At 40.1% G+C, this 19797-nt stretch overlaps 1 protein-coding gene across 1 annotated transcript; it reads right to left on the bottom strand.

Moving 5' to 3' along the window:
- Positions 1–5409: 5409 nt before the first annotated feature.
- On the bottom strand, positions 5410–10570 carry LOC104452860 (bifunctional riboflavin biosynthesis protein RIBA 1, chloroplastic). Its single transcript, XM_039317222.1, has 7 exons — positions 10270–10570; positions 8968–9358; positions 8659–8880; positions 7891–8213; positions 7211–7340; positions 6323–6619; positions 5410–5978 (listed from the first exon to the last, which is right to left on the bottom strand). The coding sequence occupies exons 1-7, from the start codon at positions 10317–10319 to the stop codon at positions 5706–5708; spliced, it is 1686 nt and encodes a 561-aa protein (XP_039173156.1). The 5' UTR covers positions 10320–10570; the 3' UTR covers positions 5410–5705.
- Between the last annotated feature and the right edge of the window lie 9227 nt (positions 10571–19797).

The following is a 19797-nucleotide window of genomic DNA, read 5'->3' as shown; positions in this document are numbered from 1 at the left end:
GAGGGTTAGAGACGGCTACGGTGAGTATAGTTTTTAATCTATCACAAATATGGTTTCAAGTTCTTCATAAAATATTTACTTCTGGACTTTTTCTATAACATATAAAAATTCCAGAATTTTTTGAGCTGATTTAGGATTTTTACCGAATTTGTGAATGAAACTGTGTATGGTAATATTCCAAAGTTATAAAGACTATGATGAGTGGACTGTACTGAATTGTATGATGTTCTTTTGATATGGTGTTCTTCACAGAATATTTTTCTCTAGATCTTATATATAATATGTCAAATTTTTAGAATTTATTAAGGCTTTTTACTAATTTTTCAAGAATTATGACCAAAAGAGTGCAATCTGTTTTTATCCGAAATTGCTGTATTTTCAAAGATAAATAAATTACTCCATGTGATATAATGTCTTGAGTGGTTGATTATACTGCATATGTGGTGACATATGGCATGTTATATGACATCAAAAACTAGTTGAGACCCTTGATATTGTTGCATCAAATGCCATGTTGAAATTAAGATACATGTGTGAATATAAATTGAGATAATAATGAGACCGTCGGAGGTGTGAGCCGACGATGCCCCGGGAGCGTTGGGATGCTCAGAGTGTGTGTGCTGGATGCCTAGAGGTGTGTGCCAGAGGCTCCTTGCGATGCCAGGTTGGATGCGAGCGATAAATTGTGGGACACAAACACTGATCCCTGGAAAGATAAAAATTGATAATTGTATCATGCACATGGATGTGTACATATGACATGGGATGAACCTCATGGGAATGCAAGCATGAAGTGCATGGTGGTATATGCACGTTGCATGGTGATATATGCATGGCTGCTTGATGATAAGTGCATGGTGGTCTATGCACGTTGCATGATGATATATGCATGGATGTTCGATGATATAAGTGCAAGTGCATGGTGATATATGCACGTTGCATGGTGATTTATGCATGGATGTAAGGTGAGGTATGCTTGAATGCATGAATGATATGTGTTTTATTCATGATACCTTGATTATTTTCCTAAAGTCACTGCTATTAAAAAAAACTCGCAAAACCAATGAATGCTTACTTATTTAGTAATGAGTATCACATGACTGTCTATTGTATCATTTACACACACTCAGTTGTCCTTTTCTTCTTTTTGACGATAATACATCTCAAATTGAATGATCGATTAATCATCCAATTCTTTTGAAAGGAGACATATAATGACAATAAAAAATGGTCAACTTTTTATTATTATCAATAAATGACAAACCAAGCCGATAAACAGTTTGGTCAAAACAGTCGACAACTCTCTAATATAGTCATCAACAGTAAACATCAGTTACCCATGAGAACCTTCACCTATTAACGAAATCATCAACAGCCATTGTAGATTTCACTTAGTGTTAGAACTCAAAGGCGATAATGATGAATTGAAGCCAGAACATAACCGCCGGATGCTTATTTTATAACATCTTATAGATAAGAGATCACAGTATAATTTTTTGTAACTGTACAAAGGATTAGGAAGTTATTTATTTATTCAAATTTAGTAACCATTGTATGTAATGGCCGCGTGTAATTGTCTATAGCTAATTATAAATATCACAAGTGTATTCATTGTAAACCGCCTCTATCGATCAAAGTCAATGTTTTTTTCTTTTTATATTTACTTTCATACGATTTATCCTTCCCTGCATTTACATAGCCGGCCACGATTACCTCCGGTACTTTTGAATTTCTTGTCATTTACTTTCCTTTCCAAAATCAATAAAAGACCCTTTGCAAAATTTGTCGATTCATATCAATTCATTTATATTCACAAAGGATATTTTATCATTTTTTGTGAAACAACGATGCTTTCTAGTGATCAATACACAAGAAGATTCGGATTAAAGTCTGGCAATCACTTAACTGAATTAATAAGCATGAATTTTAAAAGCCGGCATTGACATTGAAGGAGGACGTTCCACGAGAGGACAAGACTTTCACCTTTTCAGCTTACGCAACAATGAACGAAATTGAACAAAGGAATCATGAATGTTACCTATATATTAGCTTTATATATATATAATCGCCGTAAAATGCAGACTCACGGCCAAGGAACGCCCAAAGGCTAGAGTTCTTCAGTTTGTGACGAGGAAAGTACACCAAAAGTATCAAAACTTGACACGAGTTTGCCGGAAATCTAACGTGGCATAATTTTTAATAATAAAACTTGTCAACGTGATTCACTGGAATCTCCACTCAATAATCATTGTCTAAAACGACGTTGTCTTCCAATTTCACTTAAGTAACAGTCATGGTTAAAAGATGATTACTTAAGTATCAAGTTATAATATAAGTAATCATTTAAGTGTCGCTCGTGATTAAAAATAACACTTAAGTGAAAGTGATCACTTAAGTGTCAAAAACGAAGTCATTTAGCGTACTCTTTGTGTCTACGTGAATGAATTTTTTCGTTAGTAAAAATTCTTACCCGAAAAAATGTTGTGTTCGCACCCCGTTTGCAGCAAGTACCCAATGTCTAATTTCCATTTCTTAGTCATAGGAATTACTAGTAAGACCTTCCTAGCAATAATTTCAACCTAGATTAATCTGGACTCATCAGAGGAAATAATAAGTTGACTTCCTCAAACGTAATGGATGCCGATCTGAGTTTCAGTGAATTATCTCTGCTTTCACCCTAATCATCTCTAACGCCTAGAGGTTATGTTTGGTCTCACGGTATAGTCTGCCGAGATCCGCCAAGCCACGGCTGCAAAAGAGCAGGCCAAGACAAGAAATTCCCTTCTATAGCTCAGCACGCAAAGCTAATTAATTACTTAGACCCCACCAACGTTAATTAATTATTTGATCATTGGCAAGTCTCTGAAAGAGTTTTTATGCCTAATGCCCGCATCGACCCACTCGTTGGTCAAGTCTTTGGGGTGAACATCAAGTGGCAATGGTCTTACTAATTACTTATTAATGCAAGCATAATATATCAGTGATACCACGAGAACTCGATACATAAATAAATGTGACATACTCAAACATTCAATAAAATCTTACACGTCACTTTGTAAATTAATTCCATCGCTATCGGTCTTGGTAACTATGAAGCGACACACAAGTGTTAGCATCTTTGACATTATTCTTGACATAATTTTCATCGACTAATCCATCATCCTGCTTTTAATGCGTTTGATTCCCAAGGAGTTCTTAAAAGAGCTTCCTAAAGCATTCACCTATTCATCAACCTTTCTTCATAGTACTGTAAGCTAAGCTAGCAGTTCGTCACCCGTTGACATCTATAGAGAAGATGAACAGCTGCCCAAAGCTAGCCGTTATCTAATGTCTTCTCCAATTAAATGCTTCATTTAACAAAGCTGGCTCGCAAAGAGCTAGGTTAGATCAAATGTTACAACCCATTACTCAACTTGTGTTCAAGGGATGATTTCTTGTCGCCCAAGAGAAGATGTAGAAAACCGGCAAAGTTTTGCGCAGGAGACACCTCATTTCTTCAAGATCATACTATCTTAGACACTTCAAATTGGAAGGCTTGTAAGTTCTTTTCTTAAAAATTCTTTTCGACCTACCAAGGCTTGGAAGGTTGAAGCGTACTACAAACTCGCCTTTTTTTTCGAGTTGGTTAATGTTAGAGTATATCAGGCACTGCTTGTTTATTGTTTATGATGACTTTATATATTATGAAACTAGGGTATTCCAAAGAGGCTTGTGAGAAAGTATGGCAAGAATCTTCCCAAGACAGTGTGTTTGAGGGTTCCAAATGCTGGAATTTGGAGGGTGGAGTTGGAAAAATGGGATGATATGGTTATTTATCAAAGGGATGGAAGGAATTTATGGAGCACTACTCTATTTGTGAGGGCCACTTTTTAGTCTTCAAATAAGTAGAGGACTCAGATTTTCACTTACTCATAATTGACAAAAGCGCTTCGGTGATAGATTATCTGCCAATGAACGTTGACAGCTAGATTGGGAGATGCTGATGATCAGTGTAATCTCTCAATCTGACTTCAAAATCTAGATGGTTTCTCACTGAAGAGAGAAGAGAAAAATGAATTACATCTAAAACCATATCGTCACAAGCCTTGCAAGGTGATGAAATCTGATCCCGTTAGTTATGTCGATGATGCTACTACTTCCCATGCAATTGGACCCGCATCAGGTTCCAAATCGAAAGGCTTTCGAACTGATCAAAGAGCAAAGCTTTTGCAACATGATTCAGAAGGTGTGCGAATCTTACCTATTAGTAATGCATGTGTTTTGTGTCATTTTTTCTTATGCTCTCTGCCTAACTAATTCAAGTAGGATTGAAAATTCAGAATGCAAGGTGAGCCTCGCCATGCCGGCTTCCCGTAGTTCTAAACGTTCGCGGGTAATTACAGCTCTTGAAGCAGCCAACAAGGACGAGCTGCAATATCCTTCCTTCACAGTAGTTATCCAATACATAATCTATTGAAGCAAAATGTGGTAGGAAAAGATAGAGATAATAGTTCCTATGTGCAAAATTGGAAAGGAATGAAATCGATTACCTTCTCGTAAGGTACCACTGTATTCCTACATGATTTGGGTTTGCCTATGAGATTATACATGTGTTCTGGTTAACGTTACTTGTGTTAGTCATCAGACCTTTTACGTTCTTACTCATTGATCATTTGCTGATCAAAAATCAACTCTGTGGACTGTCCCAGGCGGGCTTTTAAAGGGATGCATCAATGGAAGAATGAAAACTGCAACTCTTAAATATTCAAATGGATCATGGCCAGTGAAGCTACTGTACCACCCACAGCATGGCTCAGGAAAGCTCTCCGCCAGTTGGGGCACATTTCAGAGAGGAACTTCTGTAGAGGAAGGAGATGTCTGCGTGTTCGAGCTCGTTAGAATTGGTAAGATTGAAAGGGGTGCATTTCAGAGAGGAACTTCTGTAGAGGAAGGAGATGTCTGTGTGTTCGAGCTCGTTAGAATTGGTAAGATTGAAAGGGGTGTCTAGAGGAAGGAGATGTCTGTGTTCCAGCTTGTTAGAATTGATAAGATTGAACTCAAAGTCTCCCTTTTCAGGAGGAATATCTAGATATAGGCGTAAACTTTGGCATGTCTACAGAAAAATCTCTGCTTCCCTATGTTTTGATTAGTTAATCAGATCAAGAAAGTAAACATTTCTGCTGCAAGTACTTATATGGTGATGTATTTCCTGATGTTTTTTTGGAGACTGGTGAACATTACAAAGGGAAACTGCATCTTCCAAATTCCAGGTACACATGTCTTTATACGTAGCATGGAGAGTTGATCTAACAGGGACTTTAGTATATTCCTTTAAGTGATAAATGTCACCAATGAGATCATTGAGATGGTCACAGAAAAGGAAAGAACGTCCTCCACCAGCCCTGCTTTCATGATATATGCAATGGTCTCTATATATCAATGCAGACAGATTCAAGGAAAGTAGAATTAAAGGATAAATCTTGCCATCCATCAATAACAAAAAAGGAAGTTCCACTAAGAGGCTGGTCTTCCACCTTCTCGCCGTACAAAATGGATGAATTGACATCAATAGAACAACAATGAACCTTATAATAACTCATGGTCAACCGGCATCTGAATGTTCTTGACCTTAGGGCTTAAAAAATAAAGTAATAACACTATCCGTCAGTGAATTTGCTTGTATCCCCCCCAAATAAACCATTAGCAGTCGAATGATCCAGCAGTTGCTATGAGTCAGACACAACCGGATCAGAAGAAACAGTACCGTTTGGCTTGCTGTTTTTGCTTATGAGATTGCTAAAGCGGCCTTTAACTTCCGCACCATAGATGTGCCCCATCTTGGACCGTTTCGTTTCCAAGTATCTCTTGTTCTCGTTTGTTATTGGAGTTACTAGAGGGACTCTCCCAGCAATGGCCAAGCCATAACCTTTAAGCCCCACGTACTTTGACGGGTTGTTCGTCATCAGCTTCATCGTCCTGACTCCCAGGTCACGCAACATCTGCAGTTAGTCAATATGTCAAGCATCAACACAAAGGCGTCAAATGCTATGAAGAGTTTGATGGTGGCGTGATTCTTTGTATTAATCAAATCTCATCTTTTTGAGATGAATTTGAAGCTCTGCTTTAGTCACCAGCTTCCTCTAGTCAGTCCTACATATGATGTACATACGATATATGAAACAGTCACTGAAATTCAACTACCTTTAATGTCAGATTAACGATATTAGTTTATTAATCTTCTCGATTCCATGAAGCATAATCACGATGACCATGAACCAACCTCATTCAGAAGCTAAATTATGCAGGACCTTTCACAATAGTTTCTCACTTAAGTAAGAAGTACCTGAGCACCAATTCCGTACTCTCTAGAGTCAACGGGCAATCCGAGCTCCACATTTGCTTCCACAGTGTCACGCCCATCGTCCTGCAGGTTATAGGCACGTAGTTTGTGCCCCAAACCTATGCCTCTTCCTTCATGCCCTCGGAGGTACACCAGCACACCCCTACCAGCCACTTCTATCTGCTGCATCGCAAGTGCAAGCTGGTTGCCACAGTCACATCTAGCAGATCCAAAAATGTCTCCTGTGAGGCATTCCGAGTGTACCCTCACAAGGACATCTTGACCATCTCCAATTTCACCCTGCTCAGACGATAAACTACAAAGTATAAATCACATGAAGGGAAATATGGCTGTCTGAAGGAAGGACATAAAACATAAAATCAGAAAACTAAGGACACTATATTTAATCAAAATTATGGCATTCCTATATCAATTGCAGACATATACAGCCCCCTTTTCTATCATTTTATAAACTGTAAAAAGAAATTACTGTTCCCATCAGTTCACTAATATCCTAACAATCATTTCTCCAGATGTCAAACATTTTTGTCCAGACAACATCATTAGCCAAGATAAATTTGGTACTCCAAATAATGATTGTCACATGATTAGACTTTTTCTTTTTTTTTCACAAACCTCATTATAAATTTAATGGTGTTCCACCTAAAAGACACTATCAATTTCTTAGGACAGCCAGTTCCAGTAAAAATTCTGTCAAACAAAATCATGCACTGGAAGTACATAAGATGAAGCACAAATTGAAGTTATGTTGAAAAATGCACTGCTTTAAACAAGATTCTCAAAGTTTACAACTAATCCATTCAAAACTCGTGTTCCTTGGTTTCTGAATTCTTCGAACAGTTTTAGCAATTAATTCATAATTTATCTCACCTTGACCATTGCAATGTGCTCATTTCCATCTAATATCGATCTATAGCAATGGGCTATGAATGGCCCCCACATTGTTGGTAATCTTGCAGCAGCAGCATATTCAACTAATTTATCTCTTTTCCGGCGGTACCTGTAAAATTATGCATCTAATGAGCAGTGACATCATTTCTCACGCACACAGTATAAGAAGCTTCTCAATATACAAGTCAGAATACAAGAGACAAGTACTTTTTTGACAATCTAGATGTTCTATCCTTATTTTCTGGTGATAATGCTGAGAATGCACCTCAAACTCTGCCTCAATTAACAGTCAACTGACATTCAGACATGGGTTTTGAAACAAGGTAAATACAAGAAAATGTGCAGTCACAGGCTCATTGACATGACTTTGACAAGAATCTTGGCTGGTTATAACCAAATGCTATAGGTAGACATCAGGCAAAAGAGGAACCCATATACTCATCCAACACCACCATACACATAAAAATTTGAGAGAAACAACTGTTCAGAACCCAAAACCATTGATCTGCATGGTTTCGAAGATTTCAACTCTTAATTCATCCACTCCCAAAAAGGGGAGATGCCGCTTGGACAACTTAAGAAGTGAAAGTTGCAGCTGAAATTTGGATTCGACTCCTAAGACATATTTGCATTTACATGGCCGGGAAGAGAATAATTACCTGATTAGATCAGCAATAGATACAATTTTCAAGTTCTCCCGCTGCGCAAACTCACGAAGCTTAGGTAATCTTGCCATGGAGCCATCATCATCCACTACCTCACAAAGAACTGCCACAGGTTCCATTCCAGCTAACATAGCAAGGTCAACAGAAGCCTCTGTATGCCCAGCTCTTTTCAGGACACCACCCTCCCTGTACTTCAATGGGAAAATGTGTCCTGGCCTGTTGAAATCTCCAGGTTTTGAATCTCTAGATGCAAGAGCCAAAACTGTTGTTGCCCGGTCATGTGCTGATACGCCGGTAGTCGTCCCATGCTTTGCATCCTATAAAAATATCTCTTAATTACCATCCATTACAAGGTAGGAGAAGAGCCAATCAGATGTCCTGACACAAATAACTAAGCTGATTGAAGGCTCTTAGCATCAAGAATTTAAGAAAACAATATTGTTCCACCAATGTGTGAAAGAAAGTGCAAATTATTCATCACTTTTTTATAATATTCATTGCCAAGAATATTTCACAAATCAAGACCTCTACTGATTGGGGACAAGTAACAATCTGAAGTGTCTTATTCTCCAGAGAGCCATTTCTTAAGTACATAAACCTCTAAGAAACCAAAGCAGAATAACAACAAATACACGCGATAAGAAACAGAAAGTTCAAATTATCCCTACCTGAAGGAACCAGTACCAGTCAATTATCTTCAAATAAGTTTCGAGAAAAGATTCATGGATTGAAAAATATATATAGAGGAATAAAAGCACGTACCACAGTCACAGTGTACGCAGTCCGAAGCTTCTCTTCATTCTGCCTGTCATTCACCATCAAAGGAAGTTGCAAGCGCTCCAAATCTTCCTCCTTCATGCTCACACAAACAATCCCAGTGCCATACTTCACAATAAATGCCATAGCCTCAGGTGTTGCCATTTCTGCTGCCATTATAAGATCACCCTCATTCTCTCTGTCCTCATCGTCTACCACCACCACCATCTGGAATTCAGTTCCAACCATGACATAGATATTTATGGATGAAAAATTAAAATGAACTTGATAATGTAATACAGAAAGCATACCAACCTTTCCTTGGCGGATGTCCTCAATCGCTTCTGGAATAGATGCAAAGCCTGCTGTGGGTCGGTCCAAGTCAAATTCATCATCTTCAGTGGGGAAAGAAGCACTTATAGGCGCAGTATCAGCTGCAAGCGCCCCAAACGCTACTGCATCAGGCTGAAATTGAATGCCAACTGATTCCTCACCAATCAGAGTCTCACTCACAGCAACATCACCAGGATAAGACAAAGTTTCACCTCCACCAGGTATCACTGCAGCTTTTGCTGCAACGACACCCCTTCCATTGGCGGATAATTTACTACCCAACAAATCCACGGTTAGATCAGATGAAAAACCAATTTGCAAAGAATGGTTTGCCTGAAGCAGCAAGTTGGATGATTTTGAGTTTCTGTAAACTCTGCATGAAATAAGGCCAGTTAGATTTTAACCATGAGGATTAGCTTGGACAAAAGCATCAATCTTGGTACATTCGCAAAAGCTAGTTAAACTCAGCGCAGCATCCACTCTCTAGAAGTCAAAACTAACAATTTAGGAACCAAAGATCAATCATTTCAAACAACTAGTTTGGAGCATTCCATACCAGTAGAAGCACCCGATATAGATGCCTACCAGAGATCTTCTTGTTCTCTTCCCAACTTCCTATATGACTGCTGATGTATCAATCAATCGTGGGAATTAACAAGAAAAAAGGCAGGTTGACTTTGCAGAGTGAACACATGCCATCAACATCACCGATCACTTCAAAAAGCACATCATGATTTGTTACCTTATGGACAAGAGCCAACATCTCCAATAACGTTCTTTTCAGACAAAGACCAACTCATCCCTTGTTAAAAAAAAAAAAACGGGGCCTTTTTATCAAGTCAAGCAGACCAAGATGACAAAATTAAGTCAAGCTAAATGGGTTCGATTGTGTATTTACTTTCCAAACTCCCAAGGATGGACCAACTACAAAGCTCGTGACAAAACAGAAAACCACGTCCACCATTTCCCGAGCTGACTCCTAATTCTAAATGATTGAGGAATTGATAAGGTAAAAAACATTCGATGTGCCCAATTAAGCGAGAACATCACCAACCCATTACCCAAAAACCTTCAAAGCAACGCACCGACACAGGTTCGAAGCAAAGCAAACACCAAAAGCACAGGAGACACTCGAGCCACCATCAGCCACGAAAGCTACAAGAACCGACGGAACACAAAGATCACAGAACTACAGGCAACGACAGAGAAGCATTGGACCAAACAGAGCCGCCCATTATCAACAAGATCACGATGCCCAGGAACCCAGGAGGGACAAGAACGTACTGCGACCGAGCGAGCGCCGTGGGGAGGGAGACAACGTTGAGGGAAGCCATTGCCAGAGCCCGAATTCCGACCGACCGACCGACCCAATTCGCGAGGCGGGTCTTTCTTGAATGGGTCTCTGCGGGGGTTAGAGGAGGGGCTGCTGCTGCTTTATATACCGTCAAGATTCGACAGGATATTCAAAATTGGGGGAGGAGGAAGTCGATGCAAATTTGTCAACTGGGGAAGCTCGAAGGAAGAAGGGAGAGAGAAAGGAGAGAGAAGGACCGGCAGTAGAGACGTGGAAGGAACCAGAGGAGCAGGCAAGCCCCACGCGCGGGTGGAAATTTCTGTGGGCCGGCTAACGCGAAGTCGCTTTTTTGGTTCTTTTTCTTGCAATTGCAAAACGGACTTTGATAAAAATTTCGGACGGAAATGCAGAGGTTAAGGTTGAGGTCGGATTTATTAATGAAGCGTTTAAGTTGACCGCTTTTCTGATAATACCTATGTTTATTTTTTTCTAATTATTCGATAGAAAGCTTTTCTGGGTATTGAAAATTTAATCAAGAGTGAAGTATGGTGACATTATAAATTTGGTTCGAATTTCGATCAATTTTCGCATTACTATGAAAGGTGTTGTCCGTGTGGAAGGGAGGAGTCACTTGCAATGGATCAAGCAATGATGATATGTTTTCTTTTAAGACGCTGAAAGAATGTGGTTTCGATTATTCAAATGGAAAGTTTCTAGTAATTAGTGGGGAAAAAATGGAAATGGAAAGAGAATAAAATGATGGTTTTATAGGCACATTGAAATTCATTTGGACAAGATCTTATCACCAAAAATTAATGATGGAGTTCCATGTAAAATTGCCAGAATTTGCAAAAAGAAAAACATTAAAAAAAACGTTTGAAATAAAAATTACTTTCATACGTACCCTTAAGTGTATTAAAATTGAGAAATGGATGAGAAAATATTCAATCACAAAATGAACATATTCATGCTAAAATATAACCGAAGTTGAGATTAAGTTTGGTTGACCGAATTAAGTTGTCTATATCTAAGAGATTTATAGTCTTTCTAGTGACACGATTGGTCTTTTCCAATTTGAGAGAGAGAAAAGTAGGGTTCATGGTGTACCTCACATTAGAATAGTCCTAAGTCATTTGGAATAATGAATGGTCAATTCAAAGCAAAGAAAAGTAGATAGCGACTTTGCAAAACCAATGCCTTTGGCGTGCTAAAAGTGTATGTTTGATTGTCATGCATACGATTGCACTTTAGTTAGCGCATCCAAGTTTGGTATCGATGCATCGAGTCTCATTTTATTCCTTACATTACTAGCGTGATTACTATACATAATATGAGATCTATTAATCTATAGTAAGAGGAAGGAAAAAGGAATCGGATGACAAAATTAGGGGTAGAGATTTTTCATTTGCAAAATCATTTTTAGTGAAGAAAATGACGTAATGTTTGAAATCACTACAAGCATATACATTTAGGAAAATGGTGCGTAACTATTGTAATTAAAAAGGCAGTTACAGTGACCACACGGTGACCGAGATCACTAAAGGAGACGCCTTTTATTATCTATATAAAATAAAAATTCATTTTCTAAACTCGATACTTAATAGCAAACGGGTCACATCTTGTCACCGTGTGATGACCGATGGCTTAAGAAGGGTGACGAAGGCAATGTCCTCACGCGTGAAGGAATATTTAAATCAGTGGTAATCGAATGAGACAGCATTATAAAATACGTAAAATGATTTTGTGATTTTGACGGCAGCCCATCATAAATAAATATGGAAAATAATTCGAGAAAAGAAAAGCCACGGTGTATTGTCGGACGCTTTGGAAATTGCAAATGGATAAAGAAGATGGAGGGACAGCATTGATTGGCCACCTCAGCACCCACCAACTCCCACTGAAAAGGATGTAACCAAGAGTAAAAGCCCAAGCTTGTCCTTGGAGCACCCTCTCGCTAACTTTGTAGAACCTCAAAAGCGTTTTCCATGGTAGTCAAACCAAAATCAGTCACGACGGCCGTGTCCCACGGTAGATTTTAATGATTTTCGCCATGCTATGTCATGTCATATGTTCAGTAGCATCATAGACAAAGGTTGCATCTCTTTACCGACCACTAGACATGTGGCAAACCAGTTGGGGCGGGAATTGTATGAGGACAAAATGAGTTAGTCCATAAATTCTTGAAAATTATAGATTCGAGAGGCTACATTGACTCAATTAAAAGGGGAAGGAGGGGGAGAGGGGGCATTAGAGCTACCGGTGATGAAAAATAGAGAGAAAAATGAAGATGTGAAGAAATATTAAAACAACTTTGCTTAACATCTCAAAACAATGATCATAAAAGACCATGCATCCTAGATAAGGTTGCATCTCTTAGGGGTCGGCGCGGGGGAGGGGGTGCGGGGGATTTGTATTGGGATGAAGTCCATCAGTCCATATATTTTTGAAAATTATAGATCCGAGACATTATACCAAATCAATAAAATAAAAAAAGGAGGAAAAACTCGCGTTTCTAAATAATTTAACTTTCTTTCCGACAAAATGGGAGCTACCAATAACTAAAAATAGAGAGAAAAATGAAGATCCAAAAAACACTAAAACCACTTCACTTAATATTTGGAAATGATGGAGATAAAAGACTATGCAATATATGTAAAATTTAAGTAAAATTTAAGTGTGAAGTGTGAGAGTGGTTACTCGGTCTATTGGTGGGAGTCCATATCAGCAAATGCAGCCAACAAAATTGACTTGGTCTGGTCTATAGTTAGGCTCTTTCACTTGCAAAAGGACGGTTTAGGGTTTGGTAAGGCAAAAAGTCCTTCCAATAGGGCCTTGAATACAAGAAAATAGGGGTCTTGTTTTGGTGATGAGATGATTTCAAGGGCACATTTGCAAATATGGTAATCTCTCTTTCGATTCTATGCGTTCCTTTTTCGACATTGCCATATACATGATAAGAATCCATAGAAAAGGACTGATCCTACGATGCAGATCCGACTCCCTTCAAGATAAAGTTAGAAATTAAACTTGTCATTTGCTAATTTGGAGTCCATAGCCTTCTAGAATTTGAAAGGGGAAGGATAAGCTTTTGGTCACATAAAAGGCAATTGACAAATATGGGGCAACAATATCTAGGATGCTAATTAATCACTTGCTATAGTTAACTATGGCAGGTTTAGGTTACACGAGAAGGGTTATTCTACTATGGGGGAAAAAAAGTCTACGACCGTTTCATTCTTCTTTTGAGATTACTTTAAAGGAGACGTTTGGATTTTTTTTTCCAAATTTAGCAGACGTAATTAGCAGGTAAAGTAATCCTAAGAGAAAAAATATATAAAAAATATCATCCACTTGAATTTTACATATCACATGCAACTGCTTTGAGTTAGGACCTACGCATATATAAAGTCTACAATTGATTCATGAAAAATATTACCCACTTTTTTTTTTTTTTTTGGTCGAAAAAAACGGATTTGCATTCATTCATGATACTAAACGAGCCTTACAAGTCGACGATGGGTAAAATTCTGAACAGAGAATTTCCATAAGGTAAAGAGGAGGATAATTCACCCAATTTGGAGGTAGATTGTTGGACCGGTGGGAGTTTGCAAGCCAATCGGCGGCTCGGTTTGCTTCACGAAGACATTTCTCTACCGTGACTTCAACGCCTCTAACAGATTGAAGGAAGTGGAGCTCTTCTTTGCACAGTTCAATAATATCTTTTGTGTCCCAGGAGGGTTCGGCCCGGCCCATGACAGCTTCCACAGTGTTGGAACTATCACTTTCAACTATCCACCCTTTGTTTTGGCCGAAGCTCTGTTCCACGTGCGAAGCTGCACTTCTACTCACGAAACTCAACCCCTGTAACAGAGCTAGGGCTTCTGCGTGTTGGGGGGAAAGCGCCCGGATCTGCTCCGCAAAGCCGTCGGCCACCATCCCCGACAAGTCGCGCAATATTCCAGCGGCCGATCCTGAGAAAGAGGACCACGAGGCGTCGATATTCAGCTTCATCTTCTTCTGTTCGGGTGGTTTCTAGCTTGTGGGTATGTTTCGAGTAGTGGGTTTCGGCCCTTCTTTGAGTGCCATCTCGCTGAATTTTACTTGCTGCACTAGTGCCAGTCTACTATGGTCAGTCGGTTGTGGAGTCTTGCCGCGAAAAATCGAGTCATTTCGTGCTTTCCATATGCTCCATAGCACTGCAGCGATTTGTTCTGTTTCAGGTAAGATATCACTCCTTTCGAAAACTTCCAGTAGCCACTTATCAAATCTTGTGATGTTGCTTGGATCGATGTGGATTTGGAGTCGAGGGTCTGTCCAGATTTTTTTAGTCCATTTACAAAGAAGGAAGAGATGTTCAGTTGTCTCCATGTGTTTGGCGCAAAGAGTGCAATAGGGGTTGGGTAGCATTTTCCTTTTATGCAGGTTCTCTCTTGTCAGTAAGGCTTCTTGACATAGGCTCCATAGAAAAGTTCTCAACTTTGGGGGAATATCTAATCCCCATATCCTTGTCAAGAGGGATCTCGGCGGCTTAAAAGAGCAAGTAGCTTTGTTTTGTTCTGTTTTTGTGGCCTTTAGACGGTTTGTGTTGTACCCGCTCTTCACAGTGTATGTCCCTGATTTATTACCGATCCACACTAAACTGTCTTCTTTCGGAATCGAGCTGATAGGTGTTGCAAGTATCTCGTTCGCTACTTGTTCTTCAAATAAAGTCAGTATTAAATTTTCCTTCCATACCCGCAAATCTTCATGGATGAGTTCAGCCACCATCACTGGTTCACTTTGGTTAATAGGGCCTCCGAGAACTCCACATTTCAGCCATTTGTCTTCTCGATGTTGATAGATTTTCCATCCCCTACATGACCATTTAACCTCGATTCTATGGCTTCTCTTCCCATTAAAATACTTTGCCATCCCCAAGATGGTCGCGCCCTTTTCTTGCCTTCCATAAAGTGCCATTTGGAAAATAAATGCCTTTCAAAACTCGCTCCACAACGCCGAGGTGTTTTGGCTAGTCGCCATGCTTGCTTGCCGAGCATTGCTCGGTTGAAGTTTCTCAAATCTTTGAACCCCAAACCTCCCTCGTCTTTTCTGGTTTTCAGTGTTTCCCAATTCTTCCAATGCACTCCCCTCTTGGAATCACTATTCTGCCACCAAAAAGAAGCAATTCTCTTTTCTATAGCTTTGCAAATGGATATGGGCAATTTAAAAACAGACATTGCATAATGCGGGAGAGCTTGCACAACGCTTTTTATTAGAATCTCCTTTCCTACTTTTGAGAGTAATTTTTCTTTCCATCCTTCTAACTTGGAGTTTACTCTTGCTAAGATCCAAGCGAACATCTCCTTCTTGGATTGACCCCACTCTGTTGGTATGCCAAGATATTTCCATGTTTTATCTATAATTGGGACCCCGAGTTGCTTTGTGCTAGGTTTCTTTTCGAGAAGATGGACAATTGCTACTTGAAACATACCCCGATTTGTTTAAATTAACTGCTGACCCGATGCAAAACAAGATGCGGTTCGAATATTGGCCGATTTTGGCATTCCACAATAGTCCCGTTCAAGAAAAGATGGCATCATCAGCAAAAAGAGTAAATGGGATAGTGTAGGGCAGAACCTGTTTAGCTTTATGCCCTTGATGCTTCCATCTTCTAGGGCTTTGTTCATCATCCCGCCAAAACATTTGCCATTATGATGAATAAATATGGGGAGAGAGGGTCGCCTTGTCGTAGACCTCTTGAAGGGGTGAAATATGGAGTAGGCTCCCCATTTATCTTCACACTTAGAGACACCGTTGACACGCATTTCATGATAAGGGATACCCACCGCTCACAAAAGCCCATTTTTAGCATGCAATCCCTCAAAAAATCCCATTCGATTCTGTCATAGGCCTTCTGCATATCTAGTTTCAGTATCGCCTGGAACTTTTTCTTCCTTCTAGCTATTCTCAATTGATGCAAGACTTCCTGAACTATTAAAATATTGTCTTGAATTTGCCTCCCTTGAACAAAAGCGCTCTGTTCAGGTTCTATGATCTCTGGAAGCCAAACCTTTAGTCTGTTTGCCATAACTTTTGAGATTACTTTGTAACCGACATTACGTAGACTAATAGGTCTGAATTGGCCTATATTTTCTGGGTTTTTCACTTTTGGTATCAAGGATATATGCGTTCATGAGGAGAGGATCAAAGGAACCTGTTTCAAAGAAGTCGTGCACTAACCGGAACAGATCTGCTAAACATTTTCCCAAGATTGTTGATAAAAAGCCCATTCAGCCCATCGCCCTGAGCCTTTAAGGAACCCATCCGAAATACCGCCCTTTGTTCCACCTCTTCCAATGTGATTGTTGCCATCGGTTTTCATTCATTTCATCCCTCACCGATCCGGATACACCGGTTAAGTATTGGCCGATAGTTCCTAGGGCCCACCGAATTGTATAAGTTTTGGTAGAAGGTCCCTATGTGTTGTTTGAGTGCCGCCGGATCCCCGCACCAACCGTGATCTTCCATTTGCAGCATTATGATTCTGTTTTTTTGTCTTCTTGTACCGTGGTAGCATGGAAGAACTTCGTATTTTTATCTCCCCATAGCAACCGGTTGATACGTGCTCTCATTCCCAATATTTTTCCTCTTGTTGCCAAAGTTTTTCTATCTCATCAATAACATGTCAGCTTCATGCTTGCTTTGGGATTTACTGAGTTCTTGTTTGTTATCTCTGTTAGTTCTCTGTTCAGCTCCTTGATTCGACGTGGCGCGTTGGCAAATTTTTCCTTACTCCACTTGGCAAGCTCCTTAGAAATATTGTGTACCTTCTTTGAGAAACTTGTTCGGTTTAGTGGCGTTTTGTTCCATGTTCTCTGTATAATCGCTTCATAGTCTGGATCTTCTAGCCAGTAGGCTTCAAATCTGAAATCTCTCTTTTTTCTCTTATTTTCAGGATGCAACACCAAGAGGAGAGGGCTATGGTCTGAGCCGATTGCTGGTAGCGCCTGTACTTCAAAGAAAGCAGGAAGGTAATTCTCCATTCCATTGTACATAAGGCTCTATCTAAACGTTTTTTGACATGGTCCTCTCCCTCTCTATTATTGGACCAAGTGTAGGCACACCTTGCTGTCCATATCCATTGGGAACACTCATTTAATAGATCTCGAAACGCTGCAATTCTATGGTTATCCGCCTCTCTTTTCCCCACTTTCTCCCAAACGTATAATATTTCATAATATCTCCCATGCATATCCACGGTAGAAAATTTGAAGACTGAGCCTCCTTTAACTTTTGCCATAGTTGTAGTCTCTCCCCAAAGTGCGTCGGAGCATGAAGGAAGGTTATCCTCATTTGATAGCCACTAACTGGATCTCGTGCAATCCACATTTATATATTCTTTGGAGCTGTCATTTACCTTTAATGCCACTTCTTCACTCCATAATACCGCTAAGCCTCCAAGCAATTCCCTCCGGATCTTCTAAGAACATATGTTGGAAATTCAATCTCCTTTTTATTCCCTCCACCATCGTTGCTTTGTTCTTTGTTTCCATTAAAAAGACCAGGTTGGGCCTTTCAAGAGCCACAAGGGTTTAGCTCTGGAATGTCGGGGATTGCCCAGCCCCGACAATTCCAGCTTATGATTTTCATGTTGTCGTCGGTGGCTTATTAGGCTAGCCACCACAGCCCATTCATTGCCATCTTTAATCAACTGGATTGGGTCTCCAATAGTTCCGTATCATCAAGCATAAAAGGGCTTTGTTCTGCTATACATTTCTGTTTTTTGCCTTATGCACTTTCATACTTTTTTGCTACTTTTCCCCACCCTGGATACAATCGGCTTGTTTACTTCAAACATACAATCTGTTTGCCATGATCTGTGGTTTTCAAAGTGTTGCGTCGCTGATTTTTCCGGTGGTTGCCCCTCTTCATAGTTTTCTGCTCTCTTCTTGTTGTGATTTGGAGCCGCCGTGTTTCGCTTGTATCTCCAGCCACTTGGTTCAGTTCATAAGTTATAGGTGGGACTTCAAGTGCCGTTTCTTCCACAGTGAACTCATCTTCTAATTTTCCATAGAATGCGTTCCAGTAGGGGCTATGATCTTGCACTTCCGTCTTAAGCCATGGACCATATTTTCCCACTTTGTTTTCAACCCAAGCAGTTTGTTCATAAGGGATTTCTTCACAGTTTGTAGCATAGTGGCCAATTTTTCCACACGAATAGCAATAGTGGGGCAGTCTTTCATATTTGAATTCCACCCAGAGCTTTTTGTTTCCGATATCCAGGATGGCTCCTGATTTTAGAGGAGCTGATAGGTCCACTTCCACACGTACTCTGCCACTTTTCTGTAGTCCACTGCCCTTTGGGTCCACTTGAATCTCCAGTACTTTGCCCACCTTTTTTGCTAGATCATTGAAGACTTCTTTTAATAGCCATCCGGGGGGAATCCCTCCAATGCGCACCCAAAAAGCACAGCAAGTGTAATCATAACAGTGTTCTGGGATGTCAGGTACGCATTGTTTGAGAACTAATAGATTGCTGTTGAATGACCATGGCCCTGACTTCAATATTCTCTCTTTTTCCTCCTCCGACTGAAAAAGGAAAGAGAACAAACCTAGTTCCTTTGTGTGCATATCACGAGTTTGCTTTCCATGCTGTCTTCATAGTTTGACATAACGCTGGGAAGTTGACATTAGGTTTAGAATAGAGTTTTCCGAAGAGGGTTCGATTACTTTCTGCTCTTTTTTCAGGGGGAATATCTTTAATCACTTCCACTATATCATTCTCCGACCACAAATGTCCTAGGCTTTTGCATAAAGCTGCTAGACGCAATTCATTCTCATCTGTCCCTTCCATTTTCTAGGTCTTCAGGTGCTGATTTTGACTGGGGTTAATTTGCTATAGGAAATTGTGATGGATTGAAGGGAGCTATGTGGTTAGAATTGCAGGATTGACAACGAGTTGTGGTGTTTCACCCTCAATTCCACCTATTATCTCAGCAAGGGAAGAACAGGGGTTCAGTGCAAACACTTCGTGAAAAACAGAGCCCCAAGACCGATCAAAACAGTGGTGATCTCCATTCTCAGCAAGGAAAAAACAACGATACAGTGCAACACTCCGTCAGAAACAAGACCCCCAAGCCGGACAAAATGGGATGATCTCCATTCTGCAGGTTCCAGCCGACACCCATCCCACTACAGAGGAACTTACCAAATCGGAAAACCTCCATGAAGAAAAATGGCAACATACCGTCGCTCAGAAAAGCCGAACTTCAATCTACGAGGCTCCGACCACGCCCATTCCACTACCGAAGATTCAACCAGATCAGAAGACTACCAGAGGAAGGAATAGCGACACCCCACCTTAAACTCAGCCAAAACTGCAGGTCACCCAAACTTTATTGAAAACCCCGCTAATGGGTGGCGGTCCTGTTCCATTGCTCTGCTCTTCACGATTCTCGCGACCGAAAGACGGCAATGAGGGTTCCCGGGAAATGCTTAATGGATCGGTGATTCGTTTGCAAGAAACGTGCTCTTTAGTA

This window comes from Eucalyptus grandis, chromosome 7 (genome assembly GCF_016545825.1).
Source record: "Eucalyptus grandis isolate ANBG69807.140 chromosome 7, ASM1654582v1, whole genome shotgun sequence".
Taxonomy (NCBI): Eukaryota; Viridiplantae; Streptophyta; class Magnoliopsida; order Myrtales; family Myrtaceae; genus Eucalyptus; species Eucalyptus grandis.
This window is presented reverse-complemented; position numbering and strand designations above follow the sequence as displayed.